Source organism: Oncorhynchus clarkii, chromosome 14 (assembly GCF_045791955.1).
Source record: "Oncorhynchus clarkii lewisi isolate Uvic-CL-2024 chromosome 14, UVic_Ocla_1.0, whole genome shotgun sequence".
NCBI classification, from domain to species: domain Eukaryota; kingdom Metazoa; phylum Chordata; class Actinopteri; order Salmoniformes; family Salmonidae; genus Oncorhynchus; species Oncorhynchus clarkii.
The window spans coordinates 22,569,560-22,593,639 of record NC_092160.1 but is presented as its reverse complement, the minus strand read 5'-3'; the positions used below and the strand labels follow the sequence as shown (position 1 = coordinate 22,593,639).

The following is a 24,080-nucleotide window of genomic DNA, read 5'->3' as shown; positions in this document are numbered from 1 at the left end:
ATAGTGAAGTCTCTACAGTACCATGTCCCCATAGTGAAGTCTTAACAGTACCATGTCCCCATAGTGAAGTCTCTACAGTACCATGTCCCCACAAGACATCATGTCCCCATAGTGAAGTCTCTACAGTTGTATGTTCCCATGGTGGAGTCTCTACAGTACATTGTCCCCACAAGACAACCTGTCCCCATAGTGAAGTCTCTACAGTACCATGTCTCCATAGTGAAGTCTCTACAGTATCATGTCTCCATAGTGAAGTCTCTACAGTACCATGTCCCCATAGTGAAGTCTCTACAGTACCATGTCCCCATAGTGAAGTCTCTACAGTTGTATGTTCCCATGGTGGAGTCTCTACAGTACATTGTCCCCACAAGACAACCTGTCCCCATAGTGAAGTCTCTATAGTACCATGTCCCCATAGTGAAGTCTCTATAGTCCCATGTCCCCATAGTGAAGTCTCTATAGTCCCATGTCCCCATAGTGAAGTCTTTACAGTCCCATGTCCCCATAGTGAAGTCTCTACAGTACCAGGTCCCCATAGTGACGTCTCTACAGTACCATGTCCCCATAGTGAAGTCTCTGTAGTACCATGTCCCCATAGTGAAGTCTCTGAAGTACCATGTCCCTATAGTGAAGTCTCTACAGTACCATGTCCCCATAGTGAAGACTCTACAGTCCCATGTCCCCATAGTGAAGTCTCTATAGTACCATGTCCCCATAGTGAAGTCTCTACAGTACCATGTCCCCATAGTGAAATCTCTATAGTACCATGTCCCCATAGTGAAGACTCGGCAGTACCATGTCCCCATTGTGAAGTATTTTCAGTCCCATGTCCCCATAGTGAAATACTGTACCCTGTCTTCACAAAACAACCCACTGGGAACACACTGGTTAAATCAACGTTGTTTCCACATCATTTCAATGAAATTACGTTGAACCAAAGTGGAAAAGACGTCTGTGCCTCTTTAGACCCTGTCCGTCTCCACAGCATTTTATTTCTTTACGTTGACTGAGCCTCATCTCCCTGTAGCTACTTGGCTCTAGACAGACTGGCGATGCAATGACTTGGTGGCAGGTGGTGTTGCGTACCACAGAGGCAATAAATCTAATCAAGACTGCTGATTAATGTGTCAAATGTCTTGGATAATAAATGGTTACTGGGGAGGTGCCTACGAGAGAGAAAGAGAGGGAGAGTGAGAGAGAGAGCAAACACAGGAGACTTCCTACAAATGCTACTGTAATGTAACGCTTGTCTCTTTCTTTCTGGGCCATTGAGAGGAGATGTGGAATCAAAGCGAAGAAAGCCAACATCATTGATTGCATCTCTTACACTGTGGTAAACTATACAACCTCTATGTAATAAGAATATGAGGCACTGGTATATAATACAAGCTAAAACAATATGAAAGCAAGAGATAGTCATATGTAAACCAGCTCTACTCAATGGGTAAGGCAGTGTGCATTTTAATGTTCTGACAGAGCTGTGTTCTTTGGCAGGGAAAGTTAGTTTGACTGCAAGAAGAACAGAGAGACAAGGAGACAGAGAGAAAGAGACAGAGAGAGACAGAGAGAAAGAGACAGAGAGAGACAGAGAGAAAGAGAGAGAGCTCCATCAGAAGAAAAACAACAGAGGAGAGGATGAAGTTCAATCCCTCACATGATGGAGAATCAGTAGAAAATCCAGGTGGATTAGTTCAAAGGTACAAGCCGATCTAATAACAAAGGCTTTGTGTGTGTGTGTGCTGTGAAGTGGTGTGCTGTGCTGTCCTGTGCTGTGCTGTGCTGTCCTGTGCGCGTGTGTTTGTGTGTGAAAACAGGATGTTGAAATAATGTATAATGTATAAACGTATGTATAATTAAGCAGTGTGGGGAAGCAATGTTTGTCCTACTTTAGTTGTGACTTTTATAGCAGTGGAGCAGAGTGCTGACTCAGTATAGAGATGACAGTAATGAAGCTGTTGGATAATTTGGGCTTCAGAGAGAAAGACAGAGAAAGACAGAGAGAGACAGAAAGAAAGGGATGAGAGAGAAGTAGAGAAGTATAGATGAAAGAGGTGTAACTCCAGGTGATTGTAGTGGGTGACCACAGCTGTCCAACACCCCCCAGCATTAAATCAAATCAAATCACATTTTATTGATCACATACACATGGTTATTGTGAGTATAGCGAAATGCTTGTGCTTCTAGTTCCGACATGGCAGCAATATCTGATAAGTAATCTAACAAGTCCATAACACCAACCTAACACACACAAATCTAAGTAAAGGAATGGAATAAGAATATATACATACACTACCATTCAAAGTTTGGGGTCACTTAAAAATGTCCTTGTTTTTGAAAGAAAATCCAATTTTTGGTAAATTAAAATAACATAAAATTGATCAGAAATAGAGTGTAGACGTTGTTAAATGTAAATGACTATTGTAGCTGGAAACGGACGATTTGTTAAATATTTTTTTTAATGGAATATCTACATAGGGGTACAGAGGCACATTATCAGTGTCATGCCCTGACCATAGAGAGCTGTTTATTCTCTATGTTGGTTGGGGCGTGATAGTGATAGTGGCCTGGTATGGTTCCCAATCAGAGACAGCTGTTTATCGTTGTCTCTGATTGGGGATCATATTTAGGTAGCCATTTTCCCCATTGTGATTTGTGGGATCTTGACTATGTTTGTTTGTAGTTGCTTTCTGCACTGCATGTAGCTTCATGGTTCGTTTATTCGCTTTATTGTTTTTGTGCTTTAAGTTTCTCTTCTAAATAAAAGGATGGAAACATACCACGCTGCATCTTGGTCCACTCATTATGACGAACGTGACAATCAGCAATCGTCATGTGTTCCAATGACAAGTTGTGTTAGCTAATCCAAGTCTATAATTTTAAAAGGCTAATTGATCATTAGAAAACTATTTTGAAATTATGTTAGCACAATTGAAAACTGCTGCGCTAATTAAAGTGGCTAATAAAACTTCTTTAGACTACTTGAGTATCTGGAGCATCAGCGTTTGTGGGTTTGATTACAGGCTCAAAATGGCCAGAAACAAATAACTTTCTTCTGAAACGTATCAGTATACTCTTGTTCTGAGAAATGAAGGCTATTGCTATTCCATGCGAGAAATTGCCAAGAAACTGAAGATCTCGTACAACGCTGTGTACTACTCCCATCACAGAACTGCGCAAACTGGCTCTAACCAGAATAGAAAGAGGAGTGGGAGGCCCAAGTGCACAACTGAGCAAGAGGACAAGTATATTAGTGTCAAAATTGAGAAAAAGACGCCTCACAAGTCCTCAACTGGCAAGTTCATTAAATAGTACCCGCAAAAAAACACCAGTTTCAACGTCAACAGTGAAGAGGCGAATCTGGGATGGTTTTCTAGGCAGAGTTGCAAAAAAAAAGGCATATCCCAGACTGACCAATAAAAATAAAAGATTAAGATGGGGAAAAAGAACACAGACAGAGGAACTCTGCCTAGAAGGCCATGCTAACATAATGTGCAAAACTAATTGCAAAATGGGTTTTCTAAAATGGGTTTTCTAATGATCAATTAGCCTTTTAAAATGATACATTTCGATTAGCTAACACAACGTGCCATTGGAACACAGAAGTGATGACTGCTGATAATGGGCCTCTGTACGCCTATGTAGTTATTCCATTTAAAAAATCTGCCGTTTCCAGCTACAATAGTCATTTACAACATTAATAATGTCTACACTGTATTTCTGATCAGTTTGATGTTATTTTAATGGACAAAAATGTGCTGCTCTTTAAAAAACAAGGAAATTTCTATGTGACCCCAAGCTTTTGAACGGTAGTGTACATATGCGATGAGTAATGCAAGCTATGTAAACATTATTAAAGTGACTAGTGATCCATTTATTAAAGTGGCCAAAGATTTACAGTCTGTATGTAGGCAGCAGCCTCACAGTGATAATGATGGCTGTTTAACTATCTGATGGCCTTGAGATTGAAGCTATTTTTCAGTTTTTGATGCACCTCTACTGACCTCGCCTTCTGGATGGTAGCGGGGTGAACAGGCAGTGGCTCAGGTGGCTGTTGTTCTTGATGATCTTTTTGGCCTTACTCTGACATCGGGTACTGTAGGTGTCCTGGAGGGCAGGTAGTTTTCCCCCGATGATGCGTTGTGCAGACCGCACCACCCTCTGGAGAGCTCTGCGGTTATGGGCGGTGCAGTTGCCATTCCAGGCGATGATGCAGCCCGACAGGATGCTCTCAATTGTGTATCTGTAAAAGTTTGTGAGGGTCTTAGATAACAAGCCAAATTTCTTCAGCCTCCTGTTGCATCTTCTTCACCACACTGTCTGTGTGGGTAGATCATTTCAGTTTGTCCATGATGTGTACGCCGAGGAACTTAAAACTTTCTTCACTGCTGTCCCTTCGATGTGGATAGGGGGGTGCTCCCTCTGCTGTTTCCTGAAGTCCACTATCATTTCCTTTGTTTTGCTGACACCACACTCCGAGTGCCCTCACCTCCTCCCTATAGGCCGTCTCGTCGTTGTTGGTAATCAAGCCTACTACTGTTGTGTCGTCTAAAACTTGATGATTGAGTTGGAGGCGTGCATGGCCACGCAGTCGTGGGTGAACAGGGAGTACAGGAGGGGCATGCACCATTGTGGGGCCCCAGATTTGAGGATCAGCGAAGTGGAGATGTTGTTTCCTACTTTCACCACCTGGGACCGGCCAGTCAGGAAGACCAGGACCCAATTGCACAGGGCAGGGTTGAGACCCAGTGCCTCAAGCTTAATGATGAGCTTGGAGGGTACTATGGTGTTGAATGATGAGCTGTATTCAATGAACAGCATTCTTAAATAGGTATTCTTCTTGTCCAGGTGGTGTAGGGCAGTGCGCAGTGTGATGACGATTGCATCATCTGTGGACCCCACCCAGTGCCACACTACTACCCATCTGACTGCAACACACACACTCACACACACCAGTGTTCCTCTCCATCGCACTAACACAGCTCTACAATTATAACTCGCTCAACAAAGTGCATAATTTTCTCTTGCACAGCACAGCAGTGTAGCAAAGAGAGTCTGCTAAGTCTGGCAGCAGCTCAGTAAATTGTACAAATGAAATTGAACAGGAAAAAGCCAGTAGGTAGAATAGCATCTTCGAAGCCCACTTTATTTGAAATATGGAGTCCTAGTGGATTACTGTGAGGCCTAGAATTCTGGAGCTCTGTTGATATGAATGTGCTTTTAAAGAAGCTGAAGGTGGTGGTTTAGAAAAAGGGAAACAAGACATTCTAGTACGAAGAGAGGAACGACACATGACTGCATAAATCCTCACAGCCAGAGGAGTGAAATGATGAAGTCAAAACGTAATGTTAAAGTGATAAATGCCCTGCAGGGCTTCTATTGATATTGAACAAATAATAAACACCAGAAGCGGAGCGCCTTATTGCGTTTCATTCATCTCAAACTCTCAGTTCCAAACCATTAAACAAACATCGATGGTACATTATCATTCTAGAAGGAGCTCTGCTTTCTCTCACTCCTGTCTCCCAAGGACGCGTTAATGACACGTCTCTATGGTTCACCTGACTGAGTGACTCATGATGACATATCTGTTGGCTCTGCCACTGTAATTTCATCTGACTGAATGACTCATGATAACATATCTGTTGGCTCTGCCACTGTAATTTCACCTGACTGAGTGACTCATGATGATAACATATCTGTTGGCTCTGCCACTGTAATTTCACCTGACTGAGTGACTCATGATAACATATCTGTTGGCTCTGCCACTGTAATTTCACCTGACTGAGTGACTCATGATAACATATCTGTTGGCTCTGCCACTGTAATTTCACCTGACTGAATGACTCATGATAACATATCTGTTGGCTCTGCCACTGTAATTTCATCAGACTGAGTGACTCATGATGATAACATATCTGTTGGCTCTGCCACTGTAATTTCACCTGACTGAGTGACTCATGATGATAACATACAGTGCCTTGCGAAAGTATTCGGCCCCCTTGAACTTTGCGACCTTTTGCCACATTTCAGGCTTCAAACAAAGATATAAAACTGTATTTTTTGTGAAGAATCAACAACAAGTGGGACACAATCATGAAGTGGAACAACATTTATTGGATATTTCAAACTTTTTTAACAAATCAAAAACTGAAAAATTGGGCGTGCAAAATTATTCAGCCCCCTTAAGTTAATACTTTGTAGCGCCACCTTTTGCTGCGATTACAGCTGTAAGTCGCTTGGGGTATGTCTCTATCAGTTTTGCACATCGAGAGACTGAATTTTTTTCCCATTCCTCCTTGCAAAACAGCTCGAGCTCAGTGACGTTGGATGGAGAGCATTTGTGAACAACAGTTTTCAGTTCTTTCCACAGATTCTCGATTGGATTCAGGTCTGGACTTTGACTTGGCCATTCTAACACCTGGATATGTTTATTTTTGAACCATTCCATTGTAGATTTTGCTTTATGTTTTGGATCATTGTCTTGTTGGAAGACAAATCTCCGTCCCAGTCTCAGGTCTTTTGCAGACTCCATCAGGTTTTCTTCCAGAATGGTCCTGTATTTGGCTCCATCCATCTTCCCATCAATTTTAGCCATCTTCCCTGTCCCTGCTGAAGAAAAGCAGGCCCAAACCATGATGCTGCCACCACCATGTTTGACAGTGGGGATGGTGTGTTCAGCTGTGTTGCTTTTACGCCAAACATAACGTTTTGCATTGTTGCCAGAAAGTTCAATTTTGGTTTCATCTGACCAGAGCACCTTCTTCCACATGTTTGGTGTGTCTCCCAGGTGGCTTGTGGCAAACTTTAAACAACACTTTTTATGGATATCTTTAAGAAATGGCTTTCTTCTTGCCACACTTCCATAAAGGCCAGATTTGTGCAATATACGACTGACTGATTGTTGTCCTATGGACAGAGTCTCCCACCTCAGCTGTAGATCTCTGCAGTTCATCCAGAGTGATCATGGGCCTCTTGGCTGCATCTCTGATCAGTCTTCTCCTTGTATGAGCTGAAAGTTTAGAGGGACGGCCAGGTCTTGGTAGATTTGCAGTGGTCTGATACTCCTTCCATTTCAATATTATCGCTTGCACAGTGCTCCTTGGGATGTTTAAAGCTTTGGAAATCTTATTGTATCCAAATCCGTCTTTAAACTTCTTCACAACAGTATCTTGGACCTGCCTGGTGTGTTCCTTGTTCTTCATGATGCTCTCTGCTCTTTTGACGGACCTCTGAGACTATCACAGTGCAGGTGCATTTATACGGAGACTTGATTACGCACAGGTGGATTGTATTTATCATCATTAGTCATTTAGGTCAACATTGGATCATTCAGAGATCCTCACTGAACTTCTGGAGAGAGTTTGCTGCACTGAAAGTAAAGGGGTTGAATAATTTTGCACGCCCAATTTTTCAGTTTTTGATTTGTTAAAAAAGTTTGAAATATCCAATAAATGTCGTTCCACTTCATGATTGTGTCCCACTTGTTGTTGATTCTTCACAAAAAAATACAGTTTTATATCTTTATGTTTGAAGCCTGAAATGTGGCAAAAGGTCGCAAAGTTCAAGGGGGCCGAATACTTTCGCAAGGCACTGTATATCTGGAGTACTTCTCCTGTCTTATCCGGTGTCCTGTGAGAGTTTAAGTATGCTCTTCTTTCTTTCTTTCTTTCTTTCTTTCTTTTTTTCTTTTTTTCTTTTTCCTTTTTTTTTCCTTTCCTTCCTTCCGAGGACCTGAGCCTTAGGACCATGTCTCAGGACTACCTGGCATGATGACTCCTTGCTGTTCCCAGTCCACCTGGCTGTGCTGCTGATCCAGTTGCAACTGCTCTGCCTGCGGTTGTGGAACCCTGACCTGTTCACCGGACGTGCTACATGTCCTAGACCTGCTGTTCTCAACTCTCTAGAGACAGGAGGAGCTGTAGAGATACTACTAATGACCGGCTATGAAAAGCCAACTGACATTTACTCCTGAGGTGCTGACTTGCTGTACTCTTGACAACTACTGTGATTATTATTATTTGACCATGCTGGTCATTTATGAACATTTGAACATCTTAGCCTGTTTCCTCTCTAGGTTTCTTTCTAGGTTTTGGTCTTTCATGGGAGTTTTTCCTAGCCACCGTGCTTCCACACCTGCATTGCTTGCTGTTTGGGGTTTTAGGTTGGGTTTCTGTACAGCACTTTGAGATATCAGCTGATGTAAGAAGGGCGACATAAATACATTTGATTTGATTTGACAGCTACAGTCCAATGATGTGTCTATAGTTCACCTGACTGTGTGACATATGATGATGATACATGACTATGGGCAACCCCTCCCTGACGATCGAGCCAAGAGGTTCAGTATAAATGGCGTTAATGACAGATTTGAATTACTATTTGAGTTGTGTATGCGTGTCACAAAATAGGATTAACTAAGGGTTTCAAAGCTTTTGCCATCCTGCCAACTGTCTGTCTGGAACTGAGCTGTGTGGATCTCAGGTCCTCAGACTGATAATAGAGTCATAAGTCCATCTGGCTGACTCAGCGCAGCATGTTCATTTTAATAGAGACAAAGAAAATGGCAGACGTAGGCAAATGTGAGAAGAGTCGCAGGATGTACAGAATCCAACAACTAGTCTGCAGTTACAGTCAGAAACATCCACTGGATACTGCAGACACACAGACACAAACACTCCAGACACTCCCCCTAGTCTCTATTGCAGCCACACAGACACAAACCCTCCAGACACTTCTCCTAGTCTCTACCTCAACCACATACACTCTGTGGACACTCAGACATTCACAGAGTTCAAGTAACAGACACATATTGACATAAATTGTTTAGAGGAGCCTGTGTGAATCAGGCCTTCTTGATTAAATTGCTGCAAAGAAACCACTACTAAAGGACATCAATAAGAAGAAGAGACTTGCTTGGACCAAGAAACATGAGCAATGGACATTAGACCGGTGGAAATCTGTCCTTTAATCTGATGAGTCCAAATTTGACATTTTTTGGTTCCAACAGCCGTGTCTTTGTGAGACACAGAGTAGGTGAACGGATGATCTCCGCATGTGTGCTTCCCACCATGAAGCATGGAGGAGGAGGTGTGATGGTGTGGGGGTGCTTTGCTGGTGACACTGTCAGTGATTTATTTATAATTCAAGGCACACTTAACCAGCATGGCTACCACAGCATTCTGCAGCGATACGCCATCCCAATTTGTTTGCACTAAATGGGACAATCCTTTTTTTTTAAATAGGAAAATGACCCAACACACCTCCAGGCTGTGTAAGGGCTATTTGACCAAGAAGGAGAGTGATGGAGTGCTGCATTAGATAACCTGGTCTACACAATCACCCAACCTCAACCCAACTAAAATGGTTTGTCAATATTATTCTACAATGTAGAAAATAGTGAAAATAAAGAAAAATCCTTGAATGAGTAGGTGTGTCCAAACCTTTGACTGGTACTGTATGTCTAAAATACACATCTAGATTCAGATTTGTCAGGATTTTTGTCAGCAAAACCACAAATATGCATTGGAAATGGTCTGTATTCTCTAGAATATCAAGTGGGAGGTTATAACATTTCTTTCACATGACCCATCAATTTAGACAAGTGTCTGGGAGAAAATGATAAAATATTTATAACATTTTTATCTGAACACTTTCAAAGTCATATTAGGATATATTTTTACCTGGAGTTTTTCCTTCTTGTAGGCTGCAACTTAAACAGATTTTAGTCATGAAATCTTTGTTGTTTACTACAATAACTTCTTCTATTTAGCGGGGTGGCAGGTAGCGTAGTGATTAGAGCGTTGGGCCAGTATCCAAAAGGTTGCTAGATCAAATCCCCGAGCTGACAAGTTAAAAATCTGTCGTTCTGCCTCTGAACAAGGCAGTTAAACCACTGTTCTTAGGCCGCCATTGTAAATAAGAATTTGTTCTTAACTGACTTGCCTAGTTAAATAAAGGTAAAATAAAAAATGGCCTCATGTTAATCCTTAAATAGATGGGTGGGGCTACAGTAGAGGTATGATTAGGATTAAATGACCCACACCTGACAGAAGGGGCTGTCCTGTCATGCTCATGGGAGCCATGCCAAGGTTGTTCATGGCGGTGGCCCAGGCGTTGGGGTCTGACATGGGGTTGGACATGGATATGTTACAAATCCGTTCTGCAGAGAGAGAGAGAGTCAGTCAGTCAGAATACGGTACAATCAGATATGGTCTCAAATGATTTGTTCAATTGCCTTTAATTTCCTATTTAAAAGCTTCTATAACACAGTAAAGAACTTGTAACTATTTTTTTGAGAGGTCATCTGTCCAGTGACACCAACTTTTACATTCTATTCAGAGGTTATTAGAATTAATTCCCCTCTTGGTTGAACTTCCTCTGACCTCTTGTAAGTGATGATGCTGCTTCTCTTCCCTGGCCGACACTACAAACTCTCAGAATGAACAACAGTACTACCACAACACACTCCTCAGATAGAATCTACACAAAACTTCAGTAAAAGAGCAGGGCTAGTTTATGTTTCTTTGTCACGGTCAATTTAAGGGAATAAAGCTCACGAAAAGAAGATTACTAGCTTTGGTACTGAGCAAAAGGCCATTTCTAAAGCAGTCGGGCATTCAAAACTTGAAAAAAAATCGATGGCCTAATATTACAGACACACACATCAATTCAGACACAACCCCAGGGAAAGCAGTCTGGTTTTCTGCCAATATCCCTACAGTAAAATACCCCAAGTAAACAAGAACGCATCACACATTCAACCCCAGCCTATTCCTCCCATCTAAACCATTTCACAACTGTAAATAGGCTTTCTGGCTCTCATTTCTTTTACCTGTCCCTCTGACAGACGGTAAAGTGTGTTGACTGGCTGTGGCACTGAACTGCTCTCCTGCCTCATGATGCCAAAACAAACCGTTGGTGATGATGAGAACAACACTTCACACACCTCAAAGGTCACTGTCATCTGCTAACACTGATGCTGTGTGTGTGTGTGTGTGCGTGCGTGTGTGTGCACGCGCACGCTCGCGCACTGTCTAATCACTTGAGCAGCAGACTGATTGGTCTGAGGTAGCTGAGGGTCTGGTATAATAAAGGACTAATGATGTTTCCTCTGTCTGGTATAATAAAGGACTAATGATGTTATCTCTGTCTGGTATAATAAAGGACTAATGATGTTATCTCTGTCTGGTATAATAAAGGACTAATGATGTTATCTCTGTCTGTGTCACGTTCTGACCTTAGTTCCTTTTTTATGTATTTGTGTTAGGTTGGTCAGGGCGTGAGTTGGGGTGGGTAGTCTATGTCCTTTTTCTATGTTGTTATATTTCTATGTGTTTGTGTCAGGTTTTCACCTTAGTTCCTTTGTTTTGTCTTTGTTTTAGTATGGTCAGGGCGTGAGTGTCCAGACTCCTGGACATGGGAGGAGATCTTGGATGGCAAGGGACCCTGGGTACAGCCCTTGAGAATATCGCCGACCCAAGGCAGAGCTGGAGGCAGCAAAGCTGAGAGGCGGTGATATGAGGAGCGCGGCTGGGACGAGAGGCAGCCCCAAAAATGTATTGGGGGGGGGGACACGGGGAGTGTGGCTAAGTCAGGTAGGAGACCTGCGCCAACTCCCTGTGCTTACCGTGGAGAGAGGTGGACCGGGCAGGCACCGTGTTATGCTGTGAGGCGCACGGTGTCCCTGGTGCGCAGGCATAGCCCGGTGCGTTACATAGCTGCGCCTCGTATCGGCCGGGCTAGAGTGGGCATCGAGTCCAGGTGCCATGAAGCCGGCTCAGCACATCTGGTCTCCAGTGCGTCTCCTCGGGCCGGGGTACATGGCACCAGCCCTACGCATGATGTCCCCTGTTCGCCAGCACAGCCCAGTGCGGTCGATTCCACCTCACCGCACTGGCCTGGCTACGGGGAGCATCCAGCCAGGTAGGGTTGGGCAGGCTCGGTGCTCGAGACCTCCAGTGCTCCTCCACGGTCCGGTCTATCCTGTGCCTCCTCCACACACCAGGCCTCCAGTGGCAGCCCCCCGCACCAGGCTGTCTCTCCGTCTCCTCCGTACAGAGTCTCCCGTCTGTCCTGAGCTGCCAGAGTCTCCCGTCTGTCCTGAGCTGCCAGAGCCGCCTGTCTGTCCTGAGCTGCCAGAGTCGCCCGTCTGTCCTGAGCTGCCAGAGCCGCCCACCAGTCAGGAGCTGCCAGAGCCGCCGGTCAGTCAGGAGCTTCCGGAATCGCCCTTCACTCTGGAGGTGCCGGAGTCTCACGCCTGTCCGGTGCTGCCGGAATCTCCCGTCCGTCCGGTGCTGCCGGAATCTCCCGTCCATTCGGGACCTGTGGCTAGGGTCCCCAGTCCGAGGTCGGCGGCGAGGGTCGCCGCTCTAAAGAGGCCACGGAGGCAGGTTAAAAGGCGGACAAAGACTATGGTGGAGTGGGGTCAACGTCCCGCGCCAGAGCCGCCACCGCGGACAGACACCCACCCAGACCCTCCCCTATGGGTTCAGGTTTTGTGGCCGCAGTCCGCACCTTTGTGGGGGGGTACTGTCACGTTCTGACCTTAGTTCCTTTGTTTTGTCTTTGTTTTAGTCTGGTCAGGGCGTGAGTTGGGGTGGGCAGTCCATGTTCTTTTTTCTATGATTTGGGATTTCTGTGTTTGGCCTGGTATGGTTCTCAATCAGAGGCAAATGTCAATCGTTGTCCCTGATTGAGAACCATACTTAGGTAGCCTGTTTTCACCCTTGAGTTGTGGGTGATTATTTTCTGTTTTGTGTCTGCACCAGACAGAACTGTTTCGGTTTCATTTCGTTCTCTTTGTTGTTTTATTCGTTAGTTTTCTGAGTTATAATAAATATGAACACTTACGACGCTGCGCATTGGTCCTCCGATCCTCCTACTACTCCTCGTCAGAGGAGAGACAACCGTTACAGTTTGGCCTAGTATGGTTCTCAATCAGAGGCAGGTGTCATTCGTTGTCTCTGATTGAGAATCATACTTAGGTAGCCTGTTTTCCCCATTTTGGTTGTGGGTGTTTGTTTTCTGTTTTGTGTCTGCACCAGACAGGACAGTTTCGGTTTCATTCCGGTCTCTTGTTGTTTTTGTTATTCAGTGTTCTGTTCTATTAAATAATCATTTACACTTACCACGCTGCGCTTTGGTCCTCACCTTCTTCCACCAACGAAACCCGTTACAGTCTGGTATAATAAAGGACTAATGATGTTTCCTCTGTCTGGTATAATAAAGGACTAATGATGTTCTCTCTGTCTGGTATAATACAGGACTAATGACGTTTCCTCTGTCTGGTATAATAAAGGACTAATGATGTTATCTCTGTCTGGTATAATACAGGACTAATGACGTTTCCTCTGTCTGGTATAATAAAGGACTAATGATGTTACCTCTGTCTGGTATAATAAAGGACTAATGATGTCATCTCTGTCTGGTATAATAAAGGACTAATGATGTTCTCTCTGTCTGGTATAATAAAGGACTAATGATGTTCTCTCTGTCTGGTATAATAAAGGACTAATGACATGACCTCTTTCCCTGCATCCCTGATGCTGTCATTACACTCCCATCTCTGGGTTGCTATGGCAAAGGCTGTAAAAACCTTACTCTGTTCCAATGTAAATGTCTCTCACAATATCCCTAGAGGCCTGTTAACCAATTATACACTCATTAACCAATTACACACTGATGAAGCTGAGAGGCTTGTTAACCTATTACACTGTAACGCTTGTCGTCTGGGGAAGGAGAGGAGGACCAAGGTGCAGCGTCGTAAGTGTTCATATTTTAAATATTTTAATGAAAACTGAAAACAAAACAATAAACAACCAACAAACAGTCCTGTAAGGTGCAACACAACACTAAACAGAAAATAAACACCCAACGAAACACAGGTGGAAAAAGGCTACCTAAGTATGATTCTCAATCAGAGACAATTAACGACACCTGCCTCTGATTGAGAACCATACCAGGCCAAATTCAAAAACCAACATAGAAAAACGAACATAGACAACTCACCCATCTCACACCCTGACCATACTAAAACAAAGACATAACAAAGAAACTAAGGTCAGAACGCGACAGTAACCCCCCCCCCAAAGTGTGGACTCCGGCCGCAAAACCTAAACCTATAGGGGAGGGTCTGGGTAGGTGTCTGTCCGCGGTGGCGGCTTTGGTGCGGGACGTGGACCCCACTCCACCATAGTCCTTCTCCGCCTCTCTACACGCCTCTGTGGCCTCTTTAACGCGGCGACCCTCGCCGCCGACCTCGGACTGGGGACCCAAGCCACAGGTCCCGGACGGACGAGAGATTCCGGCAGCGCCGGACAGACGGGAGAATCCGGCAGCGCCGGACAGGCGGGAGATTCCGGCAGCGCCGGACAGGCGGGAGACTCCGGCAGCGCAGGACAGGCGGGAGACTCCGGCAGCGCAGGACAGGCGGGAGACTCCGGCAGCGCAGGACAGGCGGGAGACTCCGGCAGCGCAGGACAGGCGGGAGACTCCGGCAGCGCAGGACAGGCGGGAGACTCCGGCAGCGCAGGACAGGCGGGAGACTCCGGCAGCGCAGGACAGGCGGGAGACTCCGGCAGCGCAGGACAGGCGGGAGACTCCGGCAGCGCAGGACAGGCGGGAGACTCCGGCAGCGCAGGACAGGCGGGAGACTCCGGCAGCGCAGGACAGGCGGGAGACTCCGGCAGCGCAGGACAGGCGGGAGACTCCGGCAGCGCAGGACAGGCGGGAGACTCCGGCAGCGCAGGACAGGCGGGAGACTCCGGCAGCGCAGGACAGGCGGGAGACTCCGGCAGCGCAGGACAGGCGGGAGACTCCGGCAGCGCAGGACAGGCGGGAGACTCCGGCAGCGCAGGACAGGCGGGAGACTCCGGCAGCGCAGGACAGGCGGGAGACTCCGGCAGCGCAGGACAGGCGGGAGACTCCGGCAGCGCAGGACAGGCGGGAGACTCCGGCAGCGCAGGACAGGCGGGAGACTCCGGCAGCGCAGGACAGGCGGGAGACTCCGGCAGCGCTGGGCAGGAGGAAGGCTCTGGCAGCGCTGGACAGGCGGGAGCACCTGTAGGGAGGAGACAGAGAGACAGCCTGGTGTGGGGAGCTGCCACCGGAGGGCTGGTGCGTGAAGACTTACAGAAAATGTTTGACCAATGTCATTGCCAACAAAGGGTATATAACAAATTATTGGGATAAACTTTTGTTATTGAGCAAATACTTATTTTCCACCATAATTAGGAAATAAATTCATTAAAAATCCTACAATGTGATTTTCTGGATTTTTTTCTTCTCATTTTGTCTGTCATAGTTGAAGTGTACCTATGATGAAAATTACAGACCTCTCTCATCTTTTTAAGTGGAAGAACTTGCACAGTTGGTGGCTGACTAAATACTTTTTTGCCCCACTGTATCACCAGTGTTCAGTGACATATCCCCAGTGTTCAGTGACATATCCCCAGTGTTCAATTCCCATGAAAGAGCCATTGTCTCTCAAAGGATCCCGATGCATCCAAACTGTTTAGCTCATTACAGGAGGCCTGGGTTGTCTTAGGAGTTCTGATCTTATCAGGTTGATAGTTATCTAAGGGCTGAAGGCTTTGAGAGAGAGTTAAAGTGCAGGTCGAGGTCAAGGTAACCCTCATGCCCTGTAATGATAAGATGTCGTGGAGGGAATGTCCACAGTGCCTCTCACTAGTTCCCTCCTCCCTCCCTCTTTCCATCCATCCATTCATCCCTCCCTCCCTCCCTGGGCACTGGCCTCCTGGGATTTAGAGCTTCATAGAGTGACCTTGAGGCCAGAGCTCTGGCATGGCTCCCCTCAGCTCCCTTCCACTCAATCACATCCACACAGAGCAGAGGGAGTGTGTCTGAATAGAAATCAGCAGTGGAAAGATCAACACTAGCACACACACACAAACGCACACACACACGCACACACATGCTCGCACACACACACACACACACGCTCGCACACACACAAACGCACACATACACACACACACACACACATGCTCGCACACACACGCTTGCACACACACAAACGCACACACGCACACACATGCTCGCACACACACACGCACACACACTCACATGCTCGCACACACACACACACGCGCACACATACACACATAGCTGTCTGAGAAACTTGAGCCAGTAAAAATAATCACCTGCCATCATGGGAATGCTGAATATGTGTGTTCAAGATTAAAATCATCTGTTTTACCATTTTACTGGTTATTATATGACAGGGATTGGTGTAAGGTCCATTTCAAGATTCAATTCAATTCACTCAAATTTGTTGAAAATCAAAACAATGGATGCACATTCTCAAGGCAGTCTCGAAGCATCTAGTCAATAGGGAACCACTTCACCCACTTATCATTTGTAACAGTAGGCCCATTTTTTCCCTTGATGACCCTACCCAGCCCATGTTTTCCTTGAGGCCCCCATTATTAGTCAGATAATGATCATTTTGCGGCAAAAAAAAACACGAGGCACACTAGGCTAAAAATTGACCAGCCCATCTGGTATTTGGATTCAGAATACAAGACGGCGTAGCAGTCAGACGTCTTTTTCCTTCGTCTTGTTGTGTCCCATGTATATATCTTTTTATATATTTTTTCTAAACATCAACTTCAAAACACTCTCCTGCAACCCACCTCACCCAATGGGGTGCGGATCTGTTACTTTTTTTTATAAACTTATTTTTATTCACCTTGAATCCAGAATCCCCAAACAGAAGCTAGCCAGCTCGCTAGCTACTAGCTAGTAGTCAGCTAACCACTGCTAGAGGTCATCAGCTAACCTTTAGCTCGGAAAGCTCTCGCCAGTTCATACAACGCGACTCAAACCAGAGCATACCGGACCTATTTTCTCTCCATATCCCCGGATTCCTACTGCAAGCTCTGGACATTTTCACCTGGATCACCGCAGCTAGCTAGCTGCTACCCAAGTGACTTCTGGCTAACGTCGGTCCCGGAGCAAGCACCAATTAGCCTGGAGCTAGCCCATGCTAGGCCCTTTCTCCCAGTCTGGTAAAAGAGGCCCATCAGCAACTCCTGGGCTACAATACCTGGACCCCTTCCACTGCCGATACGGGGCACGGAACCCAGCCGACCCTTTTCGACTGGACTACGACCTAATCTGCTCGAGGGGGTGCTCAACTGGCCTCTACATCGCGACGTCCCCTGAATGCCCATCCGCTATCCGCAGCCCGCTAGCTGCTAGACACGGCCCGCTAGCTGTCTAGAGCATATTGGACTGTTAGCTGTATAGATCCATTAGCCAATTTCTTGGGCCACTATACCTATTTTTCCAATTGGACTTGGACCCCTCTGCTACTCGGGAACCCTACTAATCCATCACGACTGGTCTATCGACGTCACCGCACCCGGAGGCTAAAACAGATTTTCCTCAATCGAGACGTCCCTCTAAGGCCCTTCTGCTAGCTTGCTAGCCCCGGTCTGCTAGCTTGCTAGCCCTGCCCCTTGTCCATTACTGTCCTGGTTAGTGAGTATTGTCTTATTTCACTGTAGAGCCTCTAGCCCTGCTAAATATGCCTTAACCTATAATTTAGTTCCACCTCCCACATATGCGGTGATATCACCTGGTTTAAACGTCTCTAGAGACAATATCTCTCTCATCATTACTCAATTTCCATAGGTTTACCTCCAATGTACTCACATCCTACCATACCTCTGTCTGTACATTATGCCTTCAATCTATTCTATTGCCCCGAGAATCCTCTTCTCTGCTCTGAACGCACTAGACGACCAGTCTTGATAGCATTTAGCCGTACCCTTATCCTACTCCTCCTCTGTTCTTCTGGTGATGTAGAGGTTAATCCAGGCCCTGCAGTGCCTAGCTCCACTCCTACTCCCCAGGTGCTCTCTTTTGTTGACTTCTGTAAACGTAAAAGCCTTGGTTTCATGCATATTAACATTAGAAGACTCCTCAAGTTTGTTTTATTCAAAGCTTTAGCACACTCTACCAAACTGGATGTGCTAGCCATGTCTGAATCCTGGCCCTTCGGTAGACCACCAAAAACCCTGAAATTTCCATTCCCTAACTATCACATTCTCCGACAAAATAAAACTACCAAAGGGGGCGGTGCTGCAATCTACTGCAGAGATAGCCTGCAGAGTGCTGTCTTACTATCCAGGTCTGTACCCAAACAATTCGAGCTTCTACTTTTAAAAATCCACCTTTCCAGAAACAAGTCTCTCACCGTTGCCACTTACTATAGACCACCCTCTGCCCCCAGCTGTGTCCTTGACACCATATGTGAATTGATTGCCCCCCATCTATCTTCTGAGCTCGTGCTGCTAGGTGACCTAAACTGGGACATGCTTAACACCCCGGCCATCCTACAATCTAAGCTTGATGCCCTCAATCACACACAAATTATCAATGAACCCACCAGATACAACCCCAAATCCGTAAACACGGGCACCCTCATAGATATCATCCTAACAAATTTGTCCTCCAAATACACCTCTGCTGTCTTCAGCCAAGATCTCAGCGATCACTGCCTCATTGCCTGCATCGGTAATGGGTCTGCGGTCAGACGACCACCCCTCATCACTGTCAAAAGCTCCTTAAAACACTTCAGCGAGCAGGCCTTTCTAATCGACCTAACCCGGGTATCCTGGAAGGATATTGACCTCATCCCGTCAGTAGAGGATGCCTGGTTATTCTTTAAAAGTGCCTTCCTCACCATCTTAAATAAGCATGCCCCATTCAAAAAATGTAGAACCAGGAACAGATATGGCCCTTGGTTCTCTCCAGACCTGACTGCCCTTGACCAGCACAAAAATATCCTGTGGCGTTCTGCATTAGCATCGAACAGCCCCCGTGATATACAACTTTTCAGGGAAGTTAGGAACCAATATACACAGGCAGTTAGGAAAGCTAAGGCTATATTTTTCAAATAGAAATTTGCATCCTGTAGCACAAACTCAAAAAAGTTCTGGGACACTCTAAAGTCCATGGAGAATAGGAGCACCTCCTCCCAGCTGCCCACTGCACTGAGGCTAGGAAACACTGTCACCACCGATAAATTGATAAATTTCAAAAAGCACTTTTCTACGTCTGGCCATGCTTTCCACCTCGCTACCCCTACCCTGATCAACAGCCCTCCACCCCTCACAGCAACTCGCCCAAGCCTCCCCCACTTCCCCTTCACCCAAATCTAGATAGCTGATGTTCTGAAAGAGCTGCAAAATCTGGACCCCTACAAATCAGCTGGGCTAGACAATCTGGACCCTTTCTTTCTAAACTGATCTGCCGAAATTGTTGCAAATTGTAGCCTGTTCAACCTCCCTTTCGTATCGTCTGAGATCCCATAGATTGGAAAGCTGCCGCGGTCATCCCCCTCTTCAAAGGGGGAGACACTCTAACCCAAACTGCTACAGAACTAAATCTATTCTACCCTGCCTTTCTAAGGTCTTAGAAATCCAAGTTAACAAACAGATTACTGACAATTTCGAATCCCAACGTACCTTCTCAGCTATGCAATCTGGTTTCAGAGCTGGTCATGGGTGCACCTCAGCCGCGCTCAAGGTCCTAAACGATATCATAATCGCCATCGATAAGAGACATTACTGTGCAGCCGTATTCATCGACCTGGCTAAAGCTTTCGACTTTGTCATTCACCACATTCTCATTGGCAAACTGAACAGCCTTGGATTCTCAAATGATTGCCTGTTATCCGGACCTCTGGCAGTCTCTATGGGGTGTCTCAGGGTTCAATTCTCGGGCCGACTCTCTTCTCTGTATACATCAATGATGTCGCTCTTGCTGCTGGTGATTCTCTGATCTACCTCTACGCAGACGACACCATTCTCTATAGCTCCGGCCCTTCTTTGGACACTGTGTTAACTAACCTCCAGACGAGCTTCAATGCCATACAACTCTCCTTCCGTGGCCTCCAACTGCTCTTAAATGCAAATAAAACTAAATGCATGCTCTTCAACTGATCGCTGCCCGCACCTGCCCGCCCGTCCAGCATCACTACTCTGGACGGTTCTGACTTATAATATGTGGACAGCTACAAATACCTAGATGTCTGGTTAGACTGTAAACTCTCCTTCCAGACTCACATTAAACATCTCCAATCCAAAATTAAATCTAGAATCGGCTTCCCATTTCACAACAAATTATCCTTCACTCATGCTGCCAAACATACCCTCGTAACACTGACCATCCTACCAATCCTTGACTTCGGCGATGTCATTTACAAAATAGCCTCCAACACTCTTCTCAACAAATTGGATGCAGTCTATCACAGTGCCATCTGTTTTGTCACCAAAGCCCCATATACTACCCACCACTGCGACCTGTACGCTCTCGTTGGCTGGCCCTCGCTTCATTCTCGTTGCCAAACCCACTGGCTCCAGGTAATCTACACGTCTCTGCTAGGTAAAGCCCCGCCTTATCTCAGCTCACTGGTCACCATAGCAGCACCCACCCGTAGCATGCGCTCCAGCAGGTATATCTCACTGGTCACCCCCAAAGCCAATTCTTCCTTTGGCTTCCTCTCCTTCCAGTTCTCTGCTGCCAATGACTGGAACGAACTGCAAAAATCACTAAAGCTGGAGACGCTTACCTCCCTCACTAGCTTTAAGCACCAGCTGTCAGAGCAGCTCACAGATCACTGCACCTGTACATAGCCCATCTGTAAATATCCCATCCAATCTACCTCATCCCCATACTGTATTTACTTATTTATCTTGTTCCTTTGCATCCCAGTATCTCTACTTGCACATTCATCTTCTGCACATTCTACCATTCCAGTGATTAAATGCTATATTGCAATTACTTTGCCACCATGGCCTATTTATTGCCTTACCTCCCTTATCCTACATCATTTGCACATGCTGTATATATACTTTTCTACTGCATGATTGATTGTATGTTTGTTTATTCCATGTGTAACTCTGTTGTTTTATGTGTCGAACTGCTTTGCTTGGCCAGGTCGCAGTTGCAAATATAACTTGTTCTTAATTTCTTAATTAGCCTACCTGGTTAAATAAAGGTGAAATGCCAAATGGCCAGTCTTCCCCTGGTGAAGGCTTTCCAGGGTTCCGATTAAAAATAAAGCTGTTTTGGTTGGTGAATATTTTTTTAACAACCAGAGCTGCAAACATCCACATTTCCTTTGGCCAAAGGAATGATACTGCCCCTGGCCTCTGTGATGCCAGTCCAGCCCTACTGGTCGTTGAGCAGCAGTAAAGGCTCCCAAGGTGCTGATGGAAATGAATTCGTTAAGGCCCAATGGCTTGGAGGCCTCCCAGCAGGCCAAGAGAAGCTCAGGGACATTTAGTTTACAACGGATATGACGGTCTTAAAAGCTAACAGGCCAATTGCAACCTTTTTACAAAGAAAGGCCTCCTGGATACAATCATGGTCACATACCGACAGGGAAGGAAGTCTGCACTCAGGACTAACTGATGGAGAGAATGGAAGAATAGAGAGAAAGAGAGAGGTGGAGAGAGTCGAGGGTGAATGAAAAGGAGGGAGGAGGAAATGGTTGGTGCAACTATGTAGAAAATTGCAAGCAGCCTCTACCTGACCCCCATCCATTATTATAAAGAAAATGTTGCATAATGGTTGTTTGTGGTTGTGAACAAAAACCTAATAATTACAATAATTACATGAGCCAAGGATTATTGGACATGAATGGACTCCCTGAATAGAAAATTGCAGTGTGAGATGGAGTTTCATTTCATTGATAACCTATTCATATCCTTATATCAAAGGAAAAACTATTAATTTGTAGGTCTGTATATCAAAAGGAAAAACACCAAAGACATTAGATGTCTGTGATTTCCTTTGAATAGGAGTTCTGGGTCCTTACACTCACAGCATGAATCACAATATAGGAGGAAGAAGAGGCGGCCATTTTCATTCAAACACAATGCTAAGATTAGTGATGCCAGGCCATCCTTACGCGTGAAAAACCCTCAACAGGGAGAATAAAATGCATGGTGAAATAGCTTTGTGGGTGTGGATGGATGTCTGTTTAACCTTAATCTAGTGGATGCAGACCAATGTGTTTCTGCCCTGTCTTCTGTTTGTGTCAGAGATTCCCTCCACCTGAATCCAACACCAGCACAACTGGATGAACACTAAACAGTGGAGAGTATTGATTCCAAGTAAGGAATTGGCTACATAACTTATTTCTATTTCATAAGTTGGAGCTTTGGAGACTGTAATGATATTTTGCACACATCAGAGTGCATCCACATCCACCTATAGACAGACTGTGTGTGTGTTTAATTAATAATGTATTAGTGGCCTTCCCTCCTTTCATCTCTTACTGATATAGAAATCTTAGAGCATTTCTCATTAGCAGTGGAGCTGGGAGGGATCCCTCAGAGTGGGCTGTAGACAACAGATCTGTTCATTTAGGATGAGGGCCAATGCAAGGAGAGTTCAGACAGAAGTAGCTGATAGTAGCAGCCAGAGGACACATCTCTCTGCACCAGGGAATCCCTCAGCCTGATCCTGCCAAGAAGCTTTCAGAATGGAAAGGGTCTCCCCCATCTCTCTCCCTCATCAAGGGTCTCCCCCATCTCTCTCCCTCATCAAGGGTTTCCATCTCTCTCCCTCATCAAGGGTTTCCATCTCTCTCCTTCATCAAGGGTTTCCATCTCTCTCCCTCATTAAGGGTCTCCCCCATCTCTCTCTCCCTTATCAAGGGTCTCCCCCATCTCTCTCTCCCTTATCAAGGGTCTCCCCCATCTCTCTCTCCCTTATCAAGGGTCTCCCCCATCTCTCTCCCTCAGCAAACTAAAGGCCCAGACACATGACGACCAAAAGCCAACAGTGGCTAACTGTTGACCAGTCTTTACGGTGTGTTCAAGCCTCAAGGGGTTTTCAGAGGGTGTCCCCCATCTTCCTAATCAAACTAAGGTCCCTATTGTTAGATTAGTTCACCTCTCCACTAGGGTTGGAAGTCAGGCTACAGTAGCATCATCAGAATCCAACTGCAATAAACATTTGTATCCAGCTATTTTCAAGACAGTTGATTAAAATGATAAAGCCTTTAATTCACATTTAATGCCAGCAGAGGCGAGTCACTTGTTAGTTTTTCAGGCATATCAGAGATTATTTTCATCTGTACAAAAATCCAACATCACTCTGCTTCTACATTTGTTTGATCTCTGAGCTGAATGAATCATCCAAACATATTTGTTCACCAAACCAGACAAATGATGCAGGTATGAACTCTGATGGCATAATGATGTTGACATGAGCAATGAGCACAAATCAAAACTGCATTGTCATGCAGTACAGCTGATTACTGTATGTGCACAGGCTAACTGCCTGATTAACCTGATTAGCTTTCATTATGATACAATAGCTTGAATGAGATCAGCATTTAGTTTTAAACTAACAGAGCCCTTTTGAAGAGCTGTGTGATTAAACTCTGAAGAAAGGAAGGATTCCAGACTCACTGCTTTGGTAGGAGATGAGGAGTGAAATGCCATCTACTCAGCATAACATTGAAGACAATTGGTTTCATCAGAATGCGTTGCAATAGCATCATACACTGGAGAGGAATCTCTATTCTCTGATGTGGTCTTGGTGTTTCAGTGTTGTCCAGCGTGTCTTTCCTGACATTCTTCACCCCTCATAGGTGAGTGTTTCTTCAGTGTGTATCACGCTCTCAAGTCCAGAACTCTACCGGCAGAGAGGAGAGATTTTCGAAGGATGATCACACTCGGAGAGGAGATAGGCTGAGTTATCTGGGGACATGCAGCTAGTGAAAGACACCACATTACTGTAAAATCACCCAGGCCTGATTTCTTCTCTTAGACAACCTTGAAGATGAAGAGAAAAACCACCTCAGCCACAGAGGCTGTGATTTGTCTATTAATTATTTTTGACGTGGACTTCACAGGACAGAGTGCTTTTTGGTAAACAACCTCCGTTTCTATTCTCTTATCAGGATCCATTTTTAGATGTGTGGAGCAGGAGCACTCGTGTTGTGTCACTGGAGCAGAGCAGCCATTCCTGGAGGAGGGTTTTCACCTCTCTTTACCAGAGAGGGATGTGACAGACAGAAACACTGATTACATAGA

The 24,080-nt window shown here is 45.4% G+C and overlaps 1 protein-coding gene across 1 annotated transcript in view; it reads right to left on the bottom strand.

Annotated features, from left to right (window-relative positions):
- Positions 1-23,711, bottom strand: part of LOC139366026 (ecto-NOX disulfide-thiol exchanger 2-like) — a 156,007-nt gene extending 132,296 nt beyond the window's left edge. The window contains exons 1-2 of the mRNA XM_071103105.1: positions 23,454-23,711; positions 10,043-10,159 (exon numbers count right to left, since the gene is read on the bottom strand). Coding sequence (XP_070959206.1) covers positions 10,043-10,139 — 97 coding nt within the window. The 5' untranslated portion in view covers positions 10,140-10,159; positions 23,454-23,711. The remainder of the gene's footprint in view (positions 1-10,042; positions 10,160-23,453) is intronic.
- Between the last annotated feature and the right edge of the window lie 369 nt (positions 23,712-24,080).